Here is a 19722-nt window from a genome sequence, read left to right as displayed (position 1 = left end):
AGAAGATGTGGTATATTTATACAATGGAATACTACTCAGCCATAAAAACCGACAACATAATGCCATTTGCAGCAACATGGATGTTCCTGGAGAATGTCATTCTAAGTGAAGTAAGCCAGAAAGAGAAAGAAAAATTCCATATGAGATCGCTCATATGTGGAATCTAAAAAACAAACAAACAAACAAACAAACAAAAACAAAGCGTAAATAAAGGACAGAAATAGACTCACAGACAGAGAATACAGACTTGTGGTTACCAGGGGGGTGGAGGGTGGGAAGGGATAGACTGGGATTTCAAAATTTTAGAATAGACTACACTGTATAGCACAGGGAAATATACACAAAATGTTATGATAACTCACAGAGAAAAAAATGTGACAATGAGTGTGTATATGTCCATGAATAACTGAAAAATTGTGCTGAACACTGGAATTTGACACAACATTGTAAAATGATGATAAATCAATAAAAAATGTTAAAAAAAAATAGAAATGAAGTAAGAGAAAGTAGGACAGAAACATATACATCAAATGTCTTAGACAACACAACTCCAAAACTAAACATTGACAAAAGATTTCTTAAGAAATAAATAGTAGCATAGTTAGGAAAAAAAGTAAAAAAGTCAATAGGACACAAATGCCAAGAGGTTGAAGAGCATAAGGAAAGAAATCTGAAAGAAAAGTCAAACATAACCAACATACTTTAAAATATATAGAGTAGATGATAAGATAGAAAGAAATCTATAGCTCAAAGAAGAAAGGAATACAAGGACATAAAAGTAAGTCAACTGATGAATTTATAGAGAGGCAATGAATCAGGCAAAAGACAAAAAAAAAGAGTATATATGTATATATGTATAATATATTGATACCATGTGGAGAAAGTTCAAGGTTGAGGAGACAGAATAGTTTTGCCAGAATGAAGGAATTACATTTTCTAGGCTTAAGGAGAAATCTATAGATGAAGACTCCAGACCTGTGATAAGTGTACACACTGTAATAATTGATAACTATGATCCAACATTTTATTTCCAGACAGATCAGCCATCATGTGCCTTCTCATGCATCTTGACTTTATTATCTGAAAGGGCCAGAGATGGCATAGCCTCAATAAAGCCGCACCTGGGAGTCAAAATGACACTGGTGTATGCTAATTCCAACTCTTCCTGTTCGGAGTCCAGAATCAACATTAGCAAAGCATTTCTTGTGCCAAGGGACTAAGCTTAATGTCCAAAATCTTGGGAACGGACAGGGCTTGAGGCAAGCTGTGCAATGCTAAAGAGCCAGGACCAATCTGTACAGGGCTATGTGCCTGTTTAATTAGCACGATAGGCCTCCCTGCAAATCTTAAGGCCATGTTATATTTTCCTCCCACTCCAAACCCTTTGGATTTGCCTCAAGTGGACCAATGATACAGGGTTTTTTCCCCCTAAGATCCAAAGTGAAAAGAAATCCATAAAGTAATTTTGCACCATAATAAACAGGTTTTCTAAGACACAGATATCAAAAATTACTTGAAAAAGTGGCTACTCAGCATTTTCATAAAATATTCTGCAGCTGGAGATTATTTTTGGTACACTTAGTGGTGACACTGCCAAATCTGATAGGATACCCTATTTTGAAAAGTTACACTATGAGGCTCATTCCACTTAAGCTTCTAAATGAAAAAAATAAATGAAATGAATTAACTAATGGTTTTATATAGTATTTTGTAACAATGTTGTCGCTCCCCTACATTAGATAAATTATTATCTAAAAATAGGTTCTTAAATTTTGCACTAATTTGTTGAACAAACCTTTAAAAGTCCTCCATATGCTAAGAATACAGCTGCACACTAGAGCTATAAAAATGAAGAGCACCAAGATTCTCTTTGAGGGTCCCACAATCTAGCAAGAGACAACCATATAAACAATCCTAGTAATTCCCAAGAAGCACAGCAGAGGTACAGACAAGCTGCCAAAGAAGAGATAGAAAGGTAAACTAGAGCCGATTCCATAAAAGGGTATGAAGTGAGAAGGGTTCTTCATGAGAATAAAGATAGAAAAGCACAGAAAAGCACAAGCAAAGACTCAGATATGAAAAAAAAAATCTCTTAAAAACCTAATTCGTTCATTATAATTTGAACCCAGAAGTTTGTGTGAGAATGGCAGGATCAGACAGGTAGGACTGCAAGGGTTTCTCCTTAGTCTTCTGTGCCAGGCTAATGTGTTTGGACTTTATCTTAAGAGTGGGTTATTTAAGTATTTATGCAGATTAGCTGATGACAATATGGTAGAAAGTCTTGATGGTTCACAAGGCAATACTGAAGGCAAGCAGACTAGTTAGGAGACTCTTGCACAGTACAGATGAGAGACCAGTATGGTGGAAATGAAGTCAAAGGGTCCAATTTCAGAAGTCATAGAAGTAGTATCAAAAGGTCTTGAAGATTTAATGGTTGTGGCTGGGGTAGGAAGGAACTGAAAAAAGTGGAAGCCTAATAGAGAGGCCCCAGGTTATAGGTTACACTTAGGTGACGGGGTAAATACTATGTTTTTAACTAAGCAGGAAATATAAGAAAGGGAGAAAGTTTGCACAGAAAGATAGTAAGTTTTGAACTTGTTGAGTTTACCATGCCTGTAGGATATTAAGGTAGAGAAATCATGAGCAACTGAATATAGAGGTCCCAGAGTATAAGCTCACTATTGTGGCACCAATTGTGTACTATTTTTGAAGGAAGCCAAGAAGGAAGGAAAGAGGGGGAGGAAAGAAGAGAAAGGGGTGGGGGGATGGAGGGAGACAGGGAGGAAGATATTTAAAAGAAGAACCATTTAAAATTTCAAGTTTACAAGGAGCTGGAACCTATTTATATAAAATGGTTCTCAAGTTTGTAAGGAGTTGGAAACTTTTTATTTTCAGGAAACTTGTTGCTCTTTACCCTCCTGCCACAGATCACCTTATACCAGCCTGCTTTATATATGAAGATCTGCCTTCCACCAGTGGGTTCTGTTCTTCCCATAGAACCATAGACAATGTGGTTCCAGTAATCATGACTCAGTCTCTCACTCCAGGAATGGCTCACCATCTAGACCTGTCCAATCCAATGAAATCATCTCCCAACAACAACTGGCTTGTGGATGATACAAGTTAGGCCACTGAGTGACAATGAAACATAATATTCCTTTGAGCTATTTAAGATAGGAGCTTTTCCTACTAGATATGAACCAGGAAGAATGTAATGGTGACCCATCCTCTAACTACAAGGGTCCAGACTGAGAATAGAATCAACAGAAAGTAAAGGCAAGAGATAAAAACAAGGGAAAAAATGACGCTGATCACATAATTTGTGTCTTGTATCTAATCTACTTGAAGTCAAACTTATCTTTAGGTTATTGTCAGCAAATTCCCTTTTTATTTAAACCAGCTTGACCATGACTTTCTGTTCCTTGTAATCAAAAGAATTTTAACCAGTAAAAAGAGTAAAGCAGCACCTGATGTTTCCTAAAAATAATTTTTAAAAATCATTCACAAACCTTTCTATCAACAGTAACTATTCTATTTTAAAAAAGAAAAAAGATAATTATTCATTTATTGTTGTATTCAAACAAGTGTCCATTAAGTAATTTAGCATCATCAATACAAAGATAAAATGCCTAATGAGGAAAGGAACATGAGAAAAGAAAAGTACCAAAGATTAAAAGAGGAAGACTGAAACTAAATATTCAACTTAGGAAAGAATATTAAGTGAATTCCATTAGAATAAAGTTAGCATAGATTTATGAATCAAGAAATTTCATTAAAACTGAGAACAAAGTTATAAACTTCAAAAAAAAAAAAAAACCAAAGAAAACAGGGGAAAGACATCAATGGAAAAGGGATTTCAATTAGTTTCTTGAGTCAGAAAGCAGATGAAGAAGGAACAATGATTAATAAATCAACAGGGGAAGGTGTAACCCACTGTTTGTTGGAAGAGAGGAAAGCAAAGAAAGAAATCAAATCGAACCACATTATCCTGAACTCCAGGTATAACAAGTATAAAATGTTAGGCTGGAAAAACTCTAAAGGCAAAAGTGTTCAGAGTCAGCTTTTCTCTTGCATTATTCTTAGATATGACCAAGCAACTGGAACATTTGAGAAAAGCCTACAACATGAAAGAGAAAAAAAAAAAAGAGAGAGAGAAAAAAGACCTCAAAGAAAACACTAATATTTCAGGGAACAAAAGACTATGCTTAAAATCTCTAATCTGTATTTTAAGAGGGCTGTAGGGATGTTACACCTATAGAAGGAGAAACAGGTTGTTATAAAAAAAGAAACAATAAACAAGTAAAGTTCCTGGCTATTGAAAATATGATTACTAAAATTAAAAAAAAAAAAAAACTCAACAAGAAAGTAAGGCATTTAAAAAAGAAACTTCCCAGAATGTACAACAAAAAGATACAGATATGGAAAATTTGTGAGAAAAGACAAGAGATATGAAAATTCAATCTAGGAGGTCAAATGTCTGACCAGTTAGAGTACCAGCAAAAGGGAATTTAAAAGGCAAGAGGAGTAAATTAACAAACAAATAACGGAAGAGGATTTTGAAGAGCCATCCTCAGGCTGCAATTCTATTGGCTCTACCATTTTTGGTGTGTGCAGATTTGACAGCAACTTCTGCTCCCTCAAAAAAAAAAAATTAGTAGTTCAAGGTCTCACATCCACACATCCCTCTGCTTGGGACAAAGACTTTATCTTCTGTCAATGATCCAACAACTTAGGCTTCATTCTATTTGGTACAACATAGGTTACACGATGGCCAGGAGAATGCCATGTTATGAATGGCTTTCACCTGCATTAATGCCATCCCTCAACCATCATTAAGGGAAAGAGGACAGAAGTGTATTGCTACTAAATAGAAGGGATACAGGGGAAGCACCTTCAATGTTCAATGCATTGTTGTGACATTTCAGCACATAAAACATAAAGTCACAATCACATAAAATAACAGAGAAAAAAAATGAGTCAGCTAAAAAGGAACAAAAATCATATTAGCATCAAACTTCCCATCAGCAAAATGCTCGAAGACCAATGGAGCAATGCCTTCAATGGTTTGAGGAAAAACAACTTTCATTCTAAAATTTTAAATTCAACCAATGTATAAATTAAGTATGATGGCAGAATAAAAACATTTTCAAAATGAAGAATACACATCCTTAATTCTCAGTACACATTCTCAATAGAGATATGGTGTACATATGTATCCTTAAGTAACTATTACATTGCTTATGTGACTTAAAAGGAAAACACCCACAGTATTTAAAGAAATCATACAAGTTATCTATGTACCAAACTAATTCAGATGAGAACCAAAGTGGCATTTTAATATTAAGGAAAGTCTAAAGAATAAAAGAAAGACTAGCTATATGAAAACCAGATATTTTGCAAACAGCTTGACATATATACATATATATAAATACACATATTTATCTACCTGTCATAATCACCAGTCTATGAGACATAAAGGCTTATTCTATTTCTATTAGTTTTCATGACTTCTACAGAATAGTTAGGAAATTTTTAATTCTATAAATTCTTCCAAGTCTTTCCTATTTCTTTCCAGCAACTGGTTTTAACTAAACTCTTTACAAAAATAATTATCTCCTACTCAAAAATTAGCTCCAATATTTGGGAGGGAAAAGAGTTACAAAAACATAAATAGACTGACTTACATATGAAAGTCACAAAACTGCAACCTGTTATAAATAAATGTTTAAAATAAAAATAAATCTAACTGCTTTCAATTCTTCATTAAATTCAAAGGCTTTTAAAAAATGCAGTTCCATCTTTTTCTCAGAATGAGTGAAGACTAACTTGAAGAATTATAGCTCTTCTGGATTCCTTTTTTTTCCCATAATTACTCAACTATTCATTAGAATATGTAAGACTGCTATTGGAATCTTTGCACCAGTGTTTCATAAATGGATTTAACTATAAAAGCCTGGTTATACAATCCCTTCCATTAAAGTAATACATTTCCGATATTTATGTCCTGAGAATATCCTATAGTAAAATTAGTATTTTGCACAGGAAAAGAAGGAATTATTTAGTCCTAGACAACTTGATAACATCTCTCTCAGTTATAGTTATAATTATCATGTACGAACTTCCAAAGCAGAAGTTGTCAAAATTTAACATTAGCATTAATTTATGTCATAACTGACGGTTACTATAAAGATAATGGCAAAGCATCCATTTCTCCCAAGACAGCATGGATTGAAAGAGAAAGTTCTTCTTAATTACTACTAATCAGCCCATTTTTAATTAAATTGATTAGTAATTTATTATCTTTCCCTTTCTCGGAAGGCTGTTATCAAGTAGCTCCTCCAAAGTTATCAGTTATCAGTGATTTTTAAGCAATTCGATTACCTCTATTGTTGATTCCTACCATTGTGTAATGTTGGTTTATGCTAAAAACTTAATACCTAGTTTCTTTGTACCCTGAAAAAGAAAATTTGAAAATGTAGAATTTGTAATATTTCACACCTCGAAGTGAATACTGTCAATGTCTCAGTTGCCCACTTGGAGAGAAGTGAAATTTCTTTTATGCCTTCCCCTTTGATAATCAAAATAGTTGTTATTAGTACACATAATCCCAGAGGGAAGAAACCAGGTCCCTGTGATTTCCTTTGAAAAGTATCTACCTCTTATGCTATTGATACCTAAACAGCAAATTATGGAACTACTGTACGTGTTTTTTCCCTACCAGCTTCTTTTTTAAAGGGTAAATAAAAATAGAAATGTTCTGACATACAAAATAAGAAGTATTTGCAAATTTAAAAGAATTAAAGAGCTTCATTTATTTTTTTAATCAAGTCCTTAATTAATATTAAGCTTTGATCAGCATCAAATTTAAAGTACAACACTGAAGTAGCTATCAGAGAGCAGCAAAATTTTTTCATGACAGGGGTTCATAACATAACTTCTGAAAAGCTGAACTTTTCTAAAGAATCAGAAATAAAATGTAATGTCCCTTGGTAGAAGAAAGGACAGAAATCTTCCTTCCTTTCCTTTGTGAAAAAATGTTGACACATCAAGGAAATACTGGTTAATTCTATTTCATTAGATACACCTTATATGAATTGACTGTAGCTGAATGGATAAAATTCATATTTAAGAAGAATACTGAACTGTATTGAAATAGTTGATTATCAATGAAAATGAAAAGATAATTGCTTAATATAAAAGAATCTCTATTAATTAACATTTACTGAGTATAATACCTCCTAGATATATGAGCCCCATACTTCCTTTCCTAAATTTTCTTTCTAGAGAAATTAAGAATAAATGCACAATGGCTGCCAAACTCTTATATACTGGGACTTAAGTATTTAATTCATTCCTCTTCCACTAACTTAAGTCTCTCACTTTCTTTAGGTTTATTTAAATTTCACCATATCAGAAAGGTCCTGCTTGACCACCCACTGCCATCACCCGCTATTGCTTTATCCTTTTTCACAGTACTCTTCACCACCAAGCATATAATTTGTTTACTGACTGTCTCCTTCCACTGGAAAGTAAGCTCCAACAGAACAGAACTGTTCTGTTCATTGTCCTATTCCTAGTGCCTAGAACTATATATAACAAGCACACAGTAGGCATTCAAAAAGCATTTGCTAAAAACATGATTGAAAGGTCCGAAATCAGCTCCAAAATCCTAAGGGAAAGAAAACCTAGTTAAATATCATTTGACAATCATGGGTGCCATACTGTACTAAAAGATCTATTTTTAAATACTATTTAATATAAAGGCATAGTGACAACTTTCTATCCAAAAAGACAAAATATCCTTTCAAAGGATAGTTGGGCTACTAAGAGTTGTAAATTATTTATTACTAAATAATGCAATAAATGTAATTTGTTAAATTACATGGTAAATTCAGTAATTGTGATTAGTTACTTGGCATACCTTAACAAGTTTCAGAAGCTCATAGAGATCTTCAACCTCATCACCTTCACATTTGGTGTACACTCGTCCTGTATCCATGCTCCTTCCCCTTATGGTGCGGCGATAGAGGGGAAGAGCCATCGCTTCTGCATACAAATCAATGGCGTGATGACCTACCGTCTGATACATGTAGCTATCCAGTTCATCTGACCCCACTGCAATAATTAAAGGGGAAATAATCAGTAAAACAGTGAAAAAGAGAGGGAATTTGAAAGTCCATCTTTGTTTTACTGCTTGAAGAGCAGTCAACACATAACATAAAAGCTTACTATGCTATATCTCTCTCCATTTATGAAGTGAAATAAAATATGTAAGAGTTGCACATTTGTTCAAGCTGGATCCAGTTCACACCAACTTTGGTCATCTCTACTGCTAATTACAAACACAATTATACATAAATTTTTAAAACTACATATTGAACATTTAAGGAAAAGAGTAACGTAGCCAATAAATTTTCATTAGTTTATTCAATTAAAGATTTTATGACATAAATGTTTTTTTCTAACCATTCAAGGTTATTCACAAAGTCATCCAGAGTTGCAGAAGAAACCCTCCCTTAATTACATATCTACTTAGTTATTAAGTGACAAATATTTGTAAGAAAAAATTTAAATGTGCTTGATATAGTTAATATTCTTACTTCAACAATACACAGTGAAGAAAGAAATTGAAGATGACACAAACAGACGGAAAGGTACACCGAGTTCTTGTACTGGAAGAAACAATATTGTTAAAATGACCATACTACCCAAGGCAATCTACAGATTCAGTGCAATCCCTATCAAATTACCAATGGCATTTGTCACAGAACTAAACAAATAATCCAAAAATTAGTATGGAAACACAAAAGACCCCAAATAGCCAAAACAATCTTGAGAAAGAAGAACAGAACAGGAGGAATCATGTTCCCTGACTTCAGACTATACTGCAAAGCTACAGTAATCAAAACAGCATGGTACCAGTCAGAATGGTCATCATTAAACAGTCCAAAAATGATAAATGCTGGGGAGGCTGTGGAGAAAAGGGAACCCTCCTACATTGCTGGTGGGAATGCAGTTTGGTGCAGCCGTTATGGAAAACAGTATGCAGAGTCCTCAAAAGACTAAAAATAGACTTACCATATGATCCAGAAATCCCACTCCTGGGCATATATCTAGAGGGAACCTTAATTTAGAAGGACACCTGCACCCCAATGTTCACAGCAACAATATTTGCAATAGCCAAGACATGGAAGCAGCCTAAAAGTCCATCAACACATGAATGGATAAAGATGTGGTATACATGTACACAATGGAATACTACTCAGCCATTAAAAATTGAAATAATGCCATCTGCAGCAATATGGATGGCCCTAGAGATTATCATACAAAGTGAAGTCAGAAAGCAGAAGACAAATATCGTATCATTTATATGTGTAATCTAAAAAAATAATACAAATGAACTTATTTACAAAACAGAAATAGGCTCAAAGATACAGAAAACAAACATGGTTACCAAAGTGAGGGGAGAGGGATAAATTAGGAGTTTGGGATTAACATATACACACTATTATATAAAAAACAGATGAACAACAAGGGCCTACTATATAGCACAGGGAACTATATTCAATATCTTGTAATAATCTACAATGGAAAATAATCTAAAAAGCATATATCTCTATATATATATCTTTCTGAATCACTTTGCTGTACACATGAAACTAACACAACATTGTAAATTAACTATACTTCAATTTCAATAGTTGATTTAAAAAAAGGGCCCTATTCACCAAAAAAAAACAAACAAAACATATAAACATATATAAATTCAATATCGTTAGAGCAGTTACAAGTATGTACAGAAACATAAGCTGATAAGTAACACAATCACTGGTTGCCATAAGATTCCACAAATATCAAGTAAACTATTCAAAAGAGATGAGCCACATCAGACTTTGATGATACAAATGAACTTAGAAATATATTAGAATAGGCTTTTTTATTTCTTAACTCTATAGAAAAAAGAATCATGGATATACACAAGAATCATTTGCAAAGATATTCATCACAATATTGTTTATAATAGATTAAAAATTATAATATAGTCACATATTGAAATACTTTGTAGCCATTAATACAATTTTGAAGAAGAGCATTTTCTAAAGTATGTTCTGCAGAATAAAAATCCCATGATAGTAAAAAGTATTGGATTTAAAAAAAGGATTTCAATGGTCAACTAAATTTATAAAAAATGAGGATAAACTATGTTAAACAGGTGTCTGCTGCAATTCTTCCCAGGCTAATGTGCTTTAAGGTGCTCTAATAAGGGGAGAGTGTATGAATTATCACTCAAATTTATTCACAGAACACATATTACATGGAGTATTTGTGTTTCAAAGACAATATCTAGAAAATGCTATGGTAGAATAATACTTAATAATATGAAAAAGGTTCATGATACATTATTAAGCTTAAAAAATGTTATAAAACAACATTTGACATATATGTATGTATATGTGTATGTATGTTTACATGTCAAGCAGGTCTAGGCTTTCCACTGAATGTGAAAGTATCTGATTAAAAGGCATGAGAATGATACTGTAAATTATCAAAGCTGCCACCATATGCCATCAGATTCTGGCTCAACAGGTTTCTGAACCCACACAACAGATCGGCTTCCACGTACTCACATTATTTTTATTAATCTGTCTACTCCTGGTCCCAGTAGGAAAGTAGGAGATAGCCAAAGTTACCTAAAAACCTTTCAGGCTACCTTCATCTCAAATTTAGACTAGCTCTTTAAATGTATTACTTTTAAGGTTATTGATAACAATCAAATTAATATACTTAAAGTACTTCGAGCTTCTCAGCAAGAAACTTCCTGATGTTAGCATAACATTTTACTGACTTCAAAAACCTAGAAGACAATTTTCCTTTAAGGCTCCATTCAGTCCCAACCACAATGTAACTTTTATTAATGGAAGCTACATAGCAAAAATGGTATGAGATCAAATAAAACCAAAAGGCTCCACTGTTGCCTGAAGCACCTCAATTAACATGCCACAAAAGTTCCTACTACAAATTTAAAGAGATGGCTTTGCGAATTTTATGACAAGTTCACATTTATCCCCATTAATAGGGATAAATTCCTTTTCAGACTACCCACTGTAAACTCAGGGCTGTGAATAAATTCCAGCCTTTAAATAACCAACTTTATACTGGAGTCTTCTCTACCAGTCATCCCTCATTAAGGTTCCTGTTTTGGGGGAAAAGAAGCCAGTCAATGAATCATTCAATAATCACCAACTTCCTGCTGACTTTAAATCAAGATTAGCTAAACTCTCACTATTTACCAACCCACAGCCATCTATTCTCTTCCACTACAATTACAGCTTCAGCTGATTTTTTCCAGCTTTTACTTTATAATATTCAATTCCATTTACTATTAAATTCTTTCTCAGTAACAATATTCTAAATAAATATCTCCATTCCACTATGAGGCATAATTTAAAGATCTCCTTTGCTTGTCATCTTCCCAACCCTGCTAGTGAACTCTGAGCACATGGAAGATTATAATAATTGTTCAATGGAGGATTTTTCTACTTGACGATGGTGCAAAAGCAATACACTGAGTAGAAACTGTACTTCAAATTCTGAATTTTCATCTTTTCCCAGGCTATGATATATAGTTGATGCTCTTTTGTGATGCTGGGCAGTGACAGAGAGCCACAGCTCCCAGTCAGCCACGTGATCATGAGGGTAAACAAACTGATACACTTACAACCATTCTGTACCCACATAGCCACTCTGTTTTTCACTTTCACACACTATAGTATTCAATAAATTACATAAGATAGTCAACACTTTATTATAAAATAGGCTTTGATTAGATGACTTTGCCCAACTGTACGCCAACATAAGTATTTTGAGCACAGTTAAGGTAGGCTAGGCTAAGCCATTATGATCAGTAGGTTAGGTGTATTAAATGAATTTTTGATTTAGGATATTTTCTTTTTTACTTATATATTTCAACATAACCTCACTGTAAGTCAAGGAAGACATGAGCATTAATGATTCTATACAAGGTAACTATAATAATTCATGTAGAAAAGCTAAAAACAAGGTAGAAACTCCAGAGAGGGAAATTATATCATATATGTATTGCACATTATACAAACAATCTGCTTTTCATACCAAGACCTTCTTAAGATAGAAAGCTTAAAAAACCCACTTGCCTAACTGGCCACAAGGGATAAAGGAATTTCTTTCCTGGTAACAAACACAATCCTACAAGGAAATTCTGCCCCTTCTTTTGTAATATAGAAGTTACGGTATATTTTCCATTCATCTTTAGTTGAAGAATTTTCTCTTTATTATTTAAAGTCAGAAATAGTAGGTCATTTTCTAAACACATCACTTCTAAAAAGCTATTATTATTCATCCTTAGAAGCCCCGTACAAAATCCTAAAGCATGTGTTTACCCTTGACCCTCTACAGGACCTCTACAGGACCTGTTCTATTTCTTCTTATAAAATATTTCTAATCTCTATCTTCCAACTTCACTTCCAGTATTATTTGAGTCTTAATCACAGAAGGAATGAAAATTCAAAGATCTGACTGAAACAACTGCTTGCTATTCCAGGGCTAATTCCAGTTAGTTCATTATTCATCTGTCCATCAATAAACTCTGAGTGAACCAGAGGCACAGAGCTGTTCCAAGTGCTGAGGAGCAATTAAATGCACATAGAAGATGTGACTTCTCCTCTCAAGAAGCTTACAATCTATTTGAGGATTTAAAAAAAAAAAACAAAACAATGAAACCTAAATAAATTAAAAACAACTGTAAAATGATATGAAACCAAAAATTCAATAGACTGGAAGCACTGAAAAAGGAAAGAAGAGATTAAAAAGAAGGAAATATTTAGTACTAGATTCAGATTCAACTAAATTTACTGGGTGCCTACTTCATGCCAGGAACTATGATTAGCATTTTCACATATAATATTCATTTAATTTAGCCTAAAATATAGTGGAGCAAAAGAATGGAATCTTAAAAGTAGTTGAGTAAAGGAGATAATAAAAAGATCTTACTAGAATAGTAATAATAAAGTTAGACAAGAGTTCATCTTCCCTATTACACTCTAGCAGTTAATATCTATGGTTGTATGGGTATAATAAGAGTATAAAAAGTAAATCAGTGAATATTTTTCTGTTTTTAAGAGTCTAACTGGGAAAATAATTATAACTATGTGTGGTGATGGATGTTAAGTAACTTATTGTGGTAATCATTTCCATATATATATATAGGAAACCATTTATGTTATACATCTAAAATGAATACAATATTATACAACAATTATATCCTGATTTTTTAAAAAAGATATTGTTGGTTGTATTGTGTTACCCCCAAATTCTTGTGTTGAATTCCTAATACCCAGTACCTCAAAAGATGATCTTACTTGGGAATAGCGTCACTTGCAGATACAATTATTTGAGATGAGGTTACTGGGGTGAGCCTTTATCCAATATGATTGGTGTCCTTATTAAAAGAGGAAATCTGAACAATGACACAGACACAGAGAAAAAAAGTTCTAATTGAGGAGGCTTCATTGAGGAGAAAACTGAAAAAAAATTGCTAAAATAAGGTCTGTGGATTATTTGTACATGTCCTTATTACCACAAATAAAAAGTGGAAGTGTATTGCTCTATGCCTCTCTCAAGTCTCACATTTTGCTTACAAATTAGATGGCTAAACTGAATGCTTTTAGTAATCAAATTCCTATATTATCATTTATTAATGTGTCTTACTCCCCAAGCTCCAAGGAACTGAATCTTATTACCTGTGAAATGCCAAGAAAATTTGGGAAAGTGTTGTGTTGGAACAGCAGTGCACTCTGAAGTAAAAGGGTTCAACTCTCAACTCTGCAAGTTTGTTCTAGCTATTATTCCACAAATTTATAAAGTTCTAAGCTTCAGTATCCCTCTCTAATAAAACTCTCTAGGAGTTCTTTGGAGGATTAAAGGATATGCAATTGAAAACACTTAGCATAGAATGTAGCATCTAACAGGTGCTAAAGATACGTGAGTTCCTTTTATGTCTTTGCATACTGCATACAATAGAATGCAATTATGAAGCGGGAGTTTCAGTCATTTAGAGAACTTTCCAATAAACTTACACACTTACCTTGGTTTTCAGCTGGTCTTAGGTTTGCTAAAGCAACAATCTGATGCCCAGCAGCAATGCACTGCATCATGTTATAACAGCTGTCCTTCCCACCACTAAAAAATAAATAAATAAAGAGATAAATAAATATCAGGTTACTGACCATTATTCAAAATAGAATTATTAGACATCAAAATAGAATACATTATTTTTTCAGCTCTTCTGAATACTTGAGGGACTATTTTATATTAGAATGTAAAAACCACGTGTAATTTCCATAGCATACGCAACTGATCAAATGAATCTGAATATCTAAGGTTGCTACTCATAAGGACTTACGAAATTACATGCCATTTCAATGAATATTCTAAACAAAAAATGGTAACTCTTTGGTTTTCAATAGTGGCTTTGCTTATACACAAAGTGCTTTGCAAATAAAAAATGATTTAATTTTACATTCCAGTTAAACACTTATTATATATACTCCTCGGGTGAAATTTTCTATGAAAAAGTAGAAAATACATCTGTTCTACTTTAAGAAGTCTAAAAACTGGTCATCATCACCAATTAAAGAATCAAATTAAAGATTGAGATTCAATCAAATGACAAAATTTCATGTACTTGGTTCAAATTTTGCAGAGGCTGAAAGCAAAATGCTGAATTACACTGATGAAAGCTAAACGTCAGTACTATCAAAATGTCAGCTTTCAGTCATCACTACATATGATGACAGGATAAGGCCTGAGTTATAGATCTAATAAACAGATTGACAGGAACTTCTAAATTCTGGTACCAAACCACTTAGTCAAGACCAGCAGTAGTGTACCTACAAGACTGAATGGCAACTTCTATACTATTTTGGTGTAATACTCTACTGCTTCTCACTATGCATAAAAATCATTGCCCCTCTTCCTCTTTTTTTTTCCCTCCTGTTTCCCTTCGTTCCAATCTTTGCTTCAGCCCTGCAAATGTACCAATGTTTAGACTTATTCATATGGAAAGAAACTAAGAGACTGATTATCCTAGAAGCTGGCCCTTTAGCCTTTTATTTTAGTTCCCAACATTTGTCTGCCTTGGAACAGTAACAACTGTCATTCCAGAATTTCTCAAGGGGAGGGAAATGACAAGGGGAAAAGTGAAGTTACACATCATGCTCTTTCCTCAGATTCTGATATTCCCCTAAGAACATCTTTCACAGCTTCCCTGATTGAACCTCAGTTTCATTTCCACAGGACAAAACGATCTAATTCTTTAGAATATTCAGAATATTAAAGATTAAAGGGTAGAACTTGGCCTTTTATTTTAAAATGTTAAGATTTCAAATATGATTTTAAAATAGTATTTCCCAAATTGTGTTTTGTGGAACACTAGTGTCCAACAAATACTCTTAAGAACAAAAGATTTTCAAGGTTAAGTAAGTTAGGAAAATGCCGAGTACCTTATTCATTTCTTAGAACATCACAAAGTACATAAGCATATGTTAGGTGTAATGTCCTACAGAAGTCAGAATTGTAGTCACCAATTCTGGGATACTAAGTTAAGTTACACGGGTTTACATGCTTCATTATAAAATTAGAGAATGGCCTAACTAATCCTTAAGGTGTCATTCAACCATAAAATTCAATGATTCAATCCTTCTGTGTATTAGGAAAATAATGTTCATCATCTATAGATATGTAAGTATCTTGGTTTCACTTATTCCATATAACACACACATATTCCATCTTTTAGTGCACACACACACTATATATTGCAAGCAGGTCACTGTATTAAGTTTAAATCCAAGTACTTTCAAGTGCTTATGTATATAAATGTATATATGTATTATGTATGCATTCACATATAGGTATAGCATGTCTTCCAACATTTATATAGATCTTACATTATCTAGTAAAAATTTTTCCAACTCTGCCCTCTCGTTTAAGAGGGCCCGGCAGATAGACTGAAGGGAACTACAGAGGAGGATGAAGAAAGTGAGGAGAAATGGGAGAGGATAGTTCAGTAAGTGGCGCGAAGCAGCGCCTCTCAAACTTCACAGCCCATTACAGCTTGTGGGAATTCGACCCCGGGCAGGGTCAGAGTAATTAAGCCAGCGCTCTGACGGAGAGACCCAGGCACCGGTAGTTTTTAAAGTTCTCCTCGGTAAATCTAGTGTGAGTCCGAGTTTGGGGGCCAGAAGGCCAAAGACACGCAACGGTCAGAGAGTTGGAGCGCGAGCCCGGGACCGGGGAGCCGGGCAGGGAAAAGCCCGGAGGCTCCGCCTCTTCCTGCGGCCGGGAGGAGCCGCCGACCTCCGGACACACGGCTCCCATAGGGACACCCTCCGTTCGGCGGCGGCGGCGGCAGCTCCCGCCCCTCAGCGGGAAAGGACTAGAGGCTGGCAGGGAGGAGGAAGGCGGCAGCGGCGCCGCGTTACCTGATCAGAGCCGCGACCCTCATGCTGTGCGCAGTGCGCGTGCGTGCGCGGGCGCGGGGGGGGGGGGAGCCGGGAAATCGCCGCGCCCGCCGTGACGCGTCGCGGGGCCTCGCCCGGGTGTTCGCCCCACCGCCTGTTAGGCGACCGGCGCTGAGGTCCCTGCGGCTGCCGGCGGGACACTTGGGCGCGGAGGACGCGCCACGTTGGCGCTTTGTCCCTGTGGCGGGGACGTCCCGGCCCGGAAAAGAAGGATGTTTAGGCGCGGCCTGACCACCTAAGTGAGGGCACTGAAGCTGCCAGGAGAAGGGCAAAGCCCGCGTCGCAGAGCCCAGGCTCGGTGGCCCTGCATTTGTTTTGGTAGGAAAATGTCCAAAGTCACCTATGCTGCCAATTGAAACACTTGTGGACGTGCAAAAGGAGAGGAAGTTTGTATGTGCCTCCTCAGCCGCCCCCAAGAAGCGAACTGCATTCTTTAGTTTTGTTTGGCTTCTGTCTCCTCAGTTCTCCAAACCTACCTCTGGGGCTAGTTCCGTGACAGCTAGGCTCCCTGTGATTTGGGCCCTTTGTGTAAAGAAGCTCAGAAGTCGATTAAGCCTCATCACCAAAGAGCAGTGGCCTTGCAGGAAGAAAATCTAGCTTCTGAATTCATTCATCAAGTATTCATTGAGTGCCGTTCAGGTACCCAGCACTGTTTTAGGCTCTTAAGATACATTCGTGAATAAGGCAAGAATCGCTTACCTCATGGAGTTTATATGGGAGGGTGGAGAGGGCAGACAATATACAGCCAAAAAATTACATAGTATGTTTAAAAAATAAGAAGTGCCATTTAAAAACATAGAGCTTAAAAGGAATCAGGAAGGAGGTGGAAGGGCAAGTTGCCAACTTGAAGGAGAGTCAACTGTGTATGTAACTGTGGGTATGCCCTAGTGACAGTCTGCTTATCAGTTTCAGCATCTAAAATGTAGTTTTAAAGTTTTGTGATCGTGGATATTTACCAAATGAGTCAGATATTTACGGAGCTTGCAGTCTCGTTGGGGAGATTAGACAATGCATGAAACAAATATTCACAATACAAGATGGTATATTTTGAAAGTAACAAGTTATGTAATGTATATGGTAAGAGCCCTATGAGTTGAATCCACAGGGTAAATGCTAAAAAACAAAAACAAAAAAAAAAAAAAACAGGACTTGAAAGATGAGCAGAAATGAACAAGAGGAATAGGTGGGCTTTACAAAGACAGATAAAAGTTCAGAGCATGTCACTCCAAAATGTGCCATTTTAGCGAATTGATTATTTTAAGTTAAGGGCACTTGAGAAGCAGCAGATACAAAAGGGCACTCTGACATTCTTTTTATTTCTGACAACAGGAGATAAAACTCCCATGTAAAAGGTGCCCTCCTTGTGCTTGAGTGGGAAAGACATTCTCATTGCCAAGGATAGGAAATGGGGAATTAAGGCCAGAAAATTATCTGTGCAAACAGAACTTGTTAATATGTGCATTCTTAACTTTCTTTTGCCTCTCCACATAGTTTACTTTTCCACAATTGCCTTTCTTGGTTCAACCTACTATAAAGGCATATAGTTTCTGTCATCTTTTGAGCAGGGATGTTCATTCTTATGTGAAGGCTCCTGTGTCCATGTAAGAAATTTTAGTAAAACTTATATGCTTTTTGCCTGTTAACCTGTCGTATGTGAGTTTAATTCTTAGCCAGAGAACCTAAGACGGTAGAGGAGAGTTTTTCTTCCTCTACGCAGGAATGAGTATGTGTGTTCAGCGGCAGTGGGGAAACCAGCCTGATGAGTTGTCAGGGTATATTGGAGAGAAGGGAAAATAAATTGGATGGATAAGATGATGCCAGATTATCCAGTGTCGTGGAAAGTTAAAACGAGGAATTTCAACCAGTATTTTTGCGGAAATGCTTTAACTTACTTTGAAACTAATATACTAATCCTGAACATAGTAACATACTAATACTGAAATTTGACAAAGTGTTTTTAAAAGAACTCATAAGTTAATAAGAGAAGTATACTTTTAACTAGTAATATCCATTTGTTGATTAGCAATTTGCCCAGACTTCAAGAAAAGATGGCTTAGCAAGACCCTTATATGCAGTGTTCTACATGGATAGTGTAAAGGTAACAGCAGCCCAGTCAATGACAACAAGTTAATAGGTTTTATATCAGTATAGTCTAAAATAATTCCTTTTATAATATGTTGAAATAACTTGCCCAAGATTCACCTTTCCAAGGCATTGTGATTTCACTTCATACAATCTCAAACTGTTAAAAATGACTGTGGATTAGTTTGTAGAGCCAACAAAATAGGTGAATGGAAGATCAGCCTCAAAACATTTCAGTCCCTTGCCAGTTTACTTGAGGGATACTCTTCATGGACAAACACTGTTGCTGAATAAAAAGTTGCAAACTTGTTGCTGAATTCTGCCTCCTTGGTAGCACATCTCAATGATGTACTGATTGATAAAGACAAGGGTAATCAGATCAAAAACTCTATAGGTACTTACTCCTTAGAGAGCGTTAAAGTATTTGCATTTCTAACCGATGCATCTCCCTGAAGTCATGACATACGGGGAGTCATCAGAAGGATTCCTGGGGAGGATTTAGGGAAAAAATGAATTAAGTAATTATTTGGACCATAAATTTAAAGGGCAGCGTTATATGAGTGTCTGATGCATTTATATTACTAATGACAACTTATATGGCCCATGCACTCTTCTAAGTGTTTCATGTATAATGACATTTAAATATGGCTGCAAACCTATGAAGCAGGATACATTGTTACTCTCATTTGCAGATGAGAAAACTGAGCACAGAGAAGTTAAATAACCTGCCTGTTTTAGTCAGTTTGGGCTGCTTTAACAAAATACCTGCTCTGGGTGGCTTAAACAACAGATATTTCTTACAGTTCTGGAGGTTGGGAAGTCTGAGATCAGAATGCCAGTATGGTCAGGTTCTAGTGAGAGCTCTCTTCCTGGGTAGATGGATGTGTCCTCACATGGCAGAGAGACTATTTACTTATAACAGCACTAATCCTGTTCATGAGGGTACATGAATACCATTTTAGCGTATTGATTATTTTAGGGAAATAAATGACCTAATTACCTCACCTCCAAATACCATCACACTGGGGGATTAGGGCTCCAACATATGAATTTTGGGGTGATACATTCAGTCCACAGCACTGCC

The 19722-nt window shown here is 35.5% G+C and overlaps 1 protein-coding gene across 5 annotated transcripts in view; it reads right to left on the bottom strand.

Moving 5' to 3' along the window:
• DPH6 (diphthamine biosynthesis 6) overlaps positions 1-16673 on the bottom strand; it is a 190086-nt gene extending 173413 nt beyond the window's left edge. For all 5 annotated transcript variants that reach the window (XR_004320524.1, XR_004320523.1, XM_032481551.1 and 2 more), the window contains exons 1-3: positions 16518-16673; positions 14123-14217; positions 7922-8115 (exon numbers count right to left, since the gene is read on the bottom strand). Coding sequence is in view for 3 of the 5 variants with exons in the window: in XM_032481551.1 (XP_032337442.1) it covers positions 7922-8115; positions 14123-14217; positions 16518-16540 (312 nt within the window). In the remaining 2 variants the exon portion in view is untranslated. The remainder of the gene's footprint in view (positions 1-7921; positions 8116-14122; positions 14218-16517) is intronic.
• Between the last annotated feature and the right edge of the window lie 3049 nt (positions 16674-19722).

Source organism: Camelus ferus, chromosome 6 (genome assembly GCF_009834535.1).
Source record: "Camelus ferus isolate YT-003-E chromosome 6, BCGSAC_Cfer_1.0, whole genome shotgun sequence".
Classification (NCBI taxonomy): domain Eukaryota; kingdom Metazoa; phylum Chordata; class Mammalia; order Artiodactyla; family Camelidae; genus Camelus; species Camelus ferus.
Note: the sequence above shows the minus strand (reverse complement) of the source record. Positions and strands in the feature narration are given on the sequence as shown.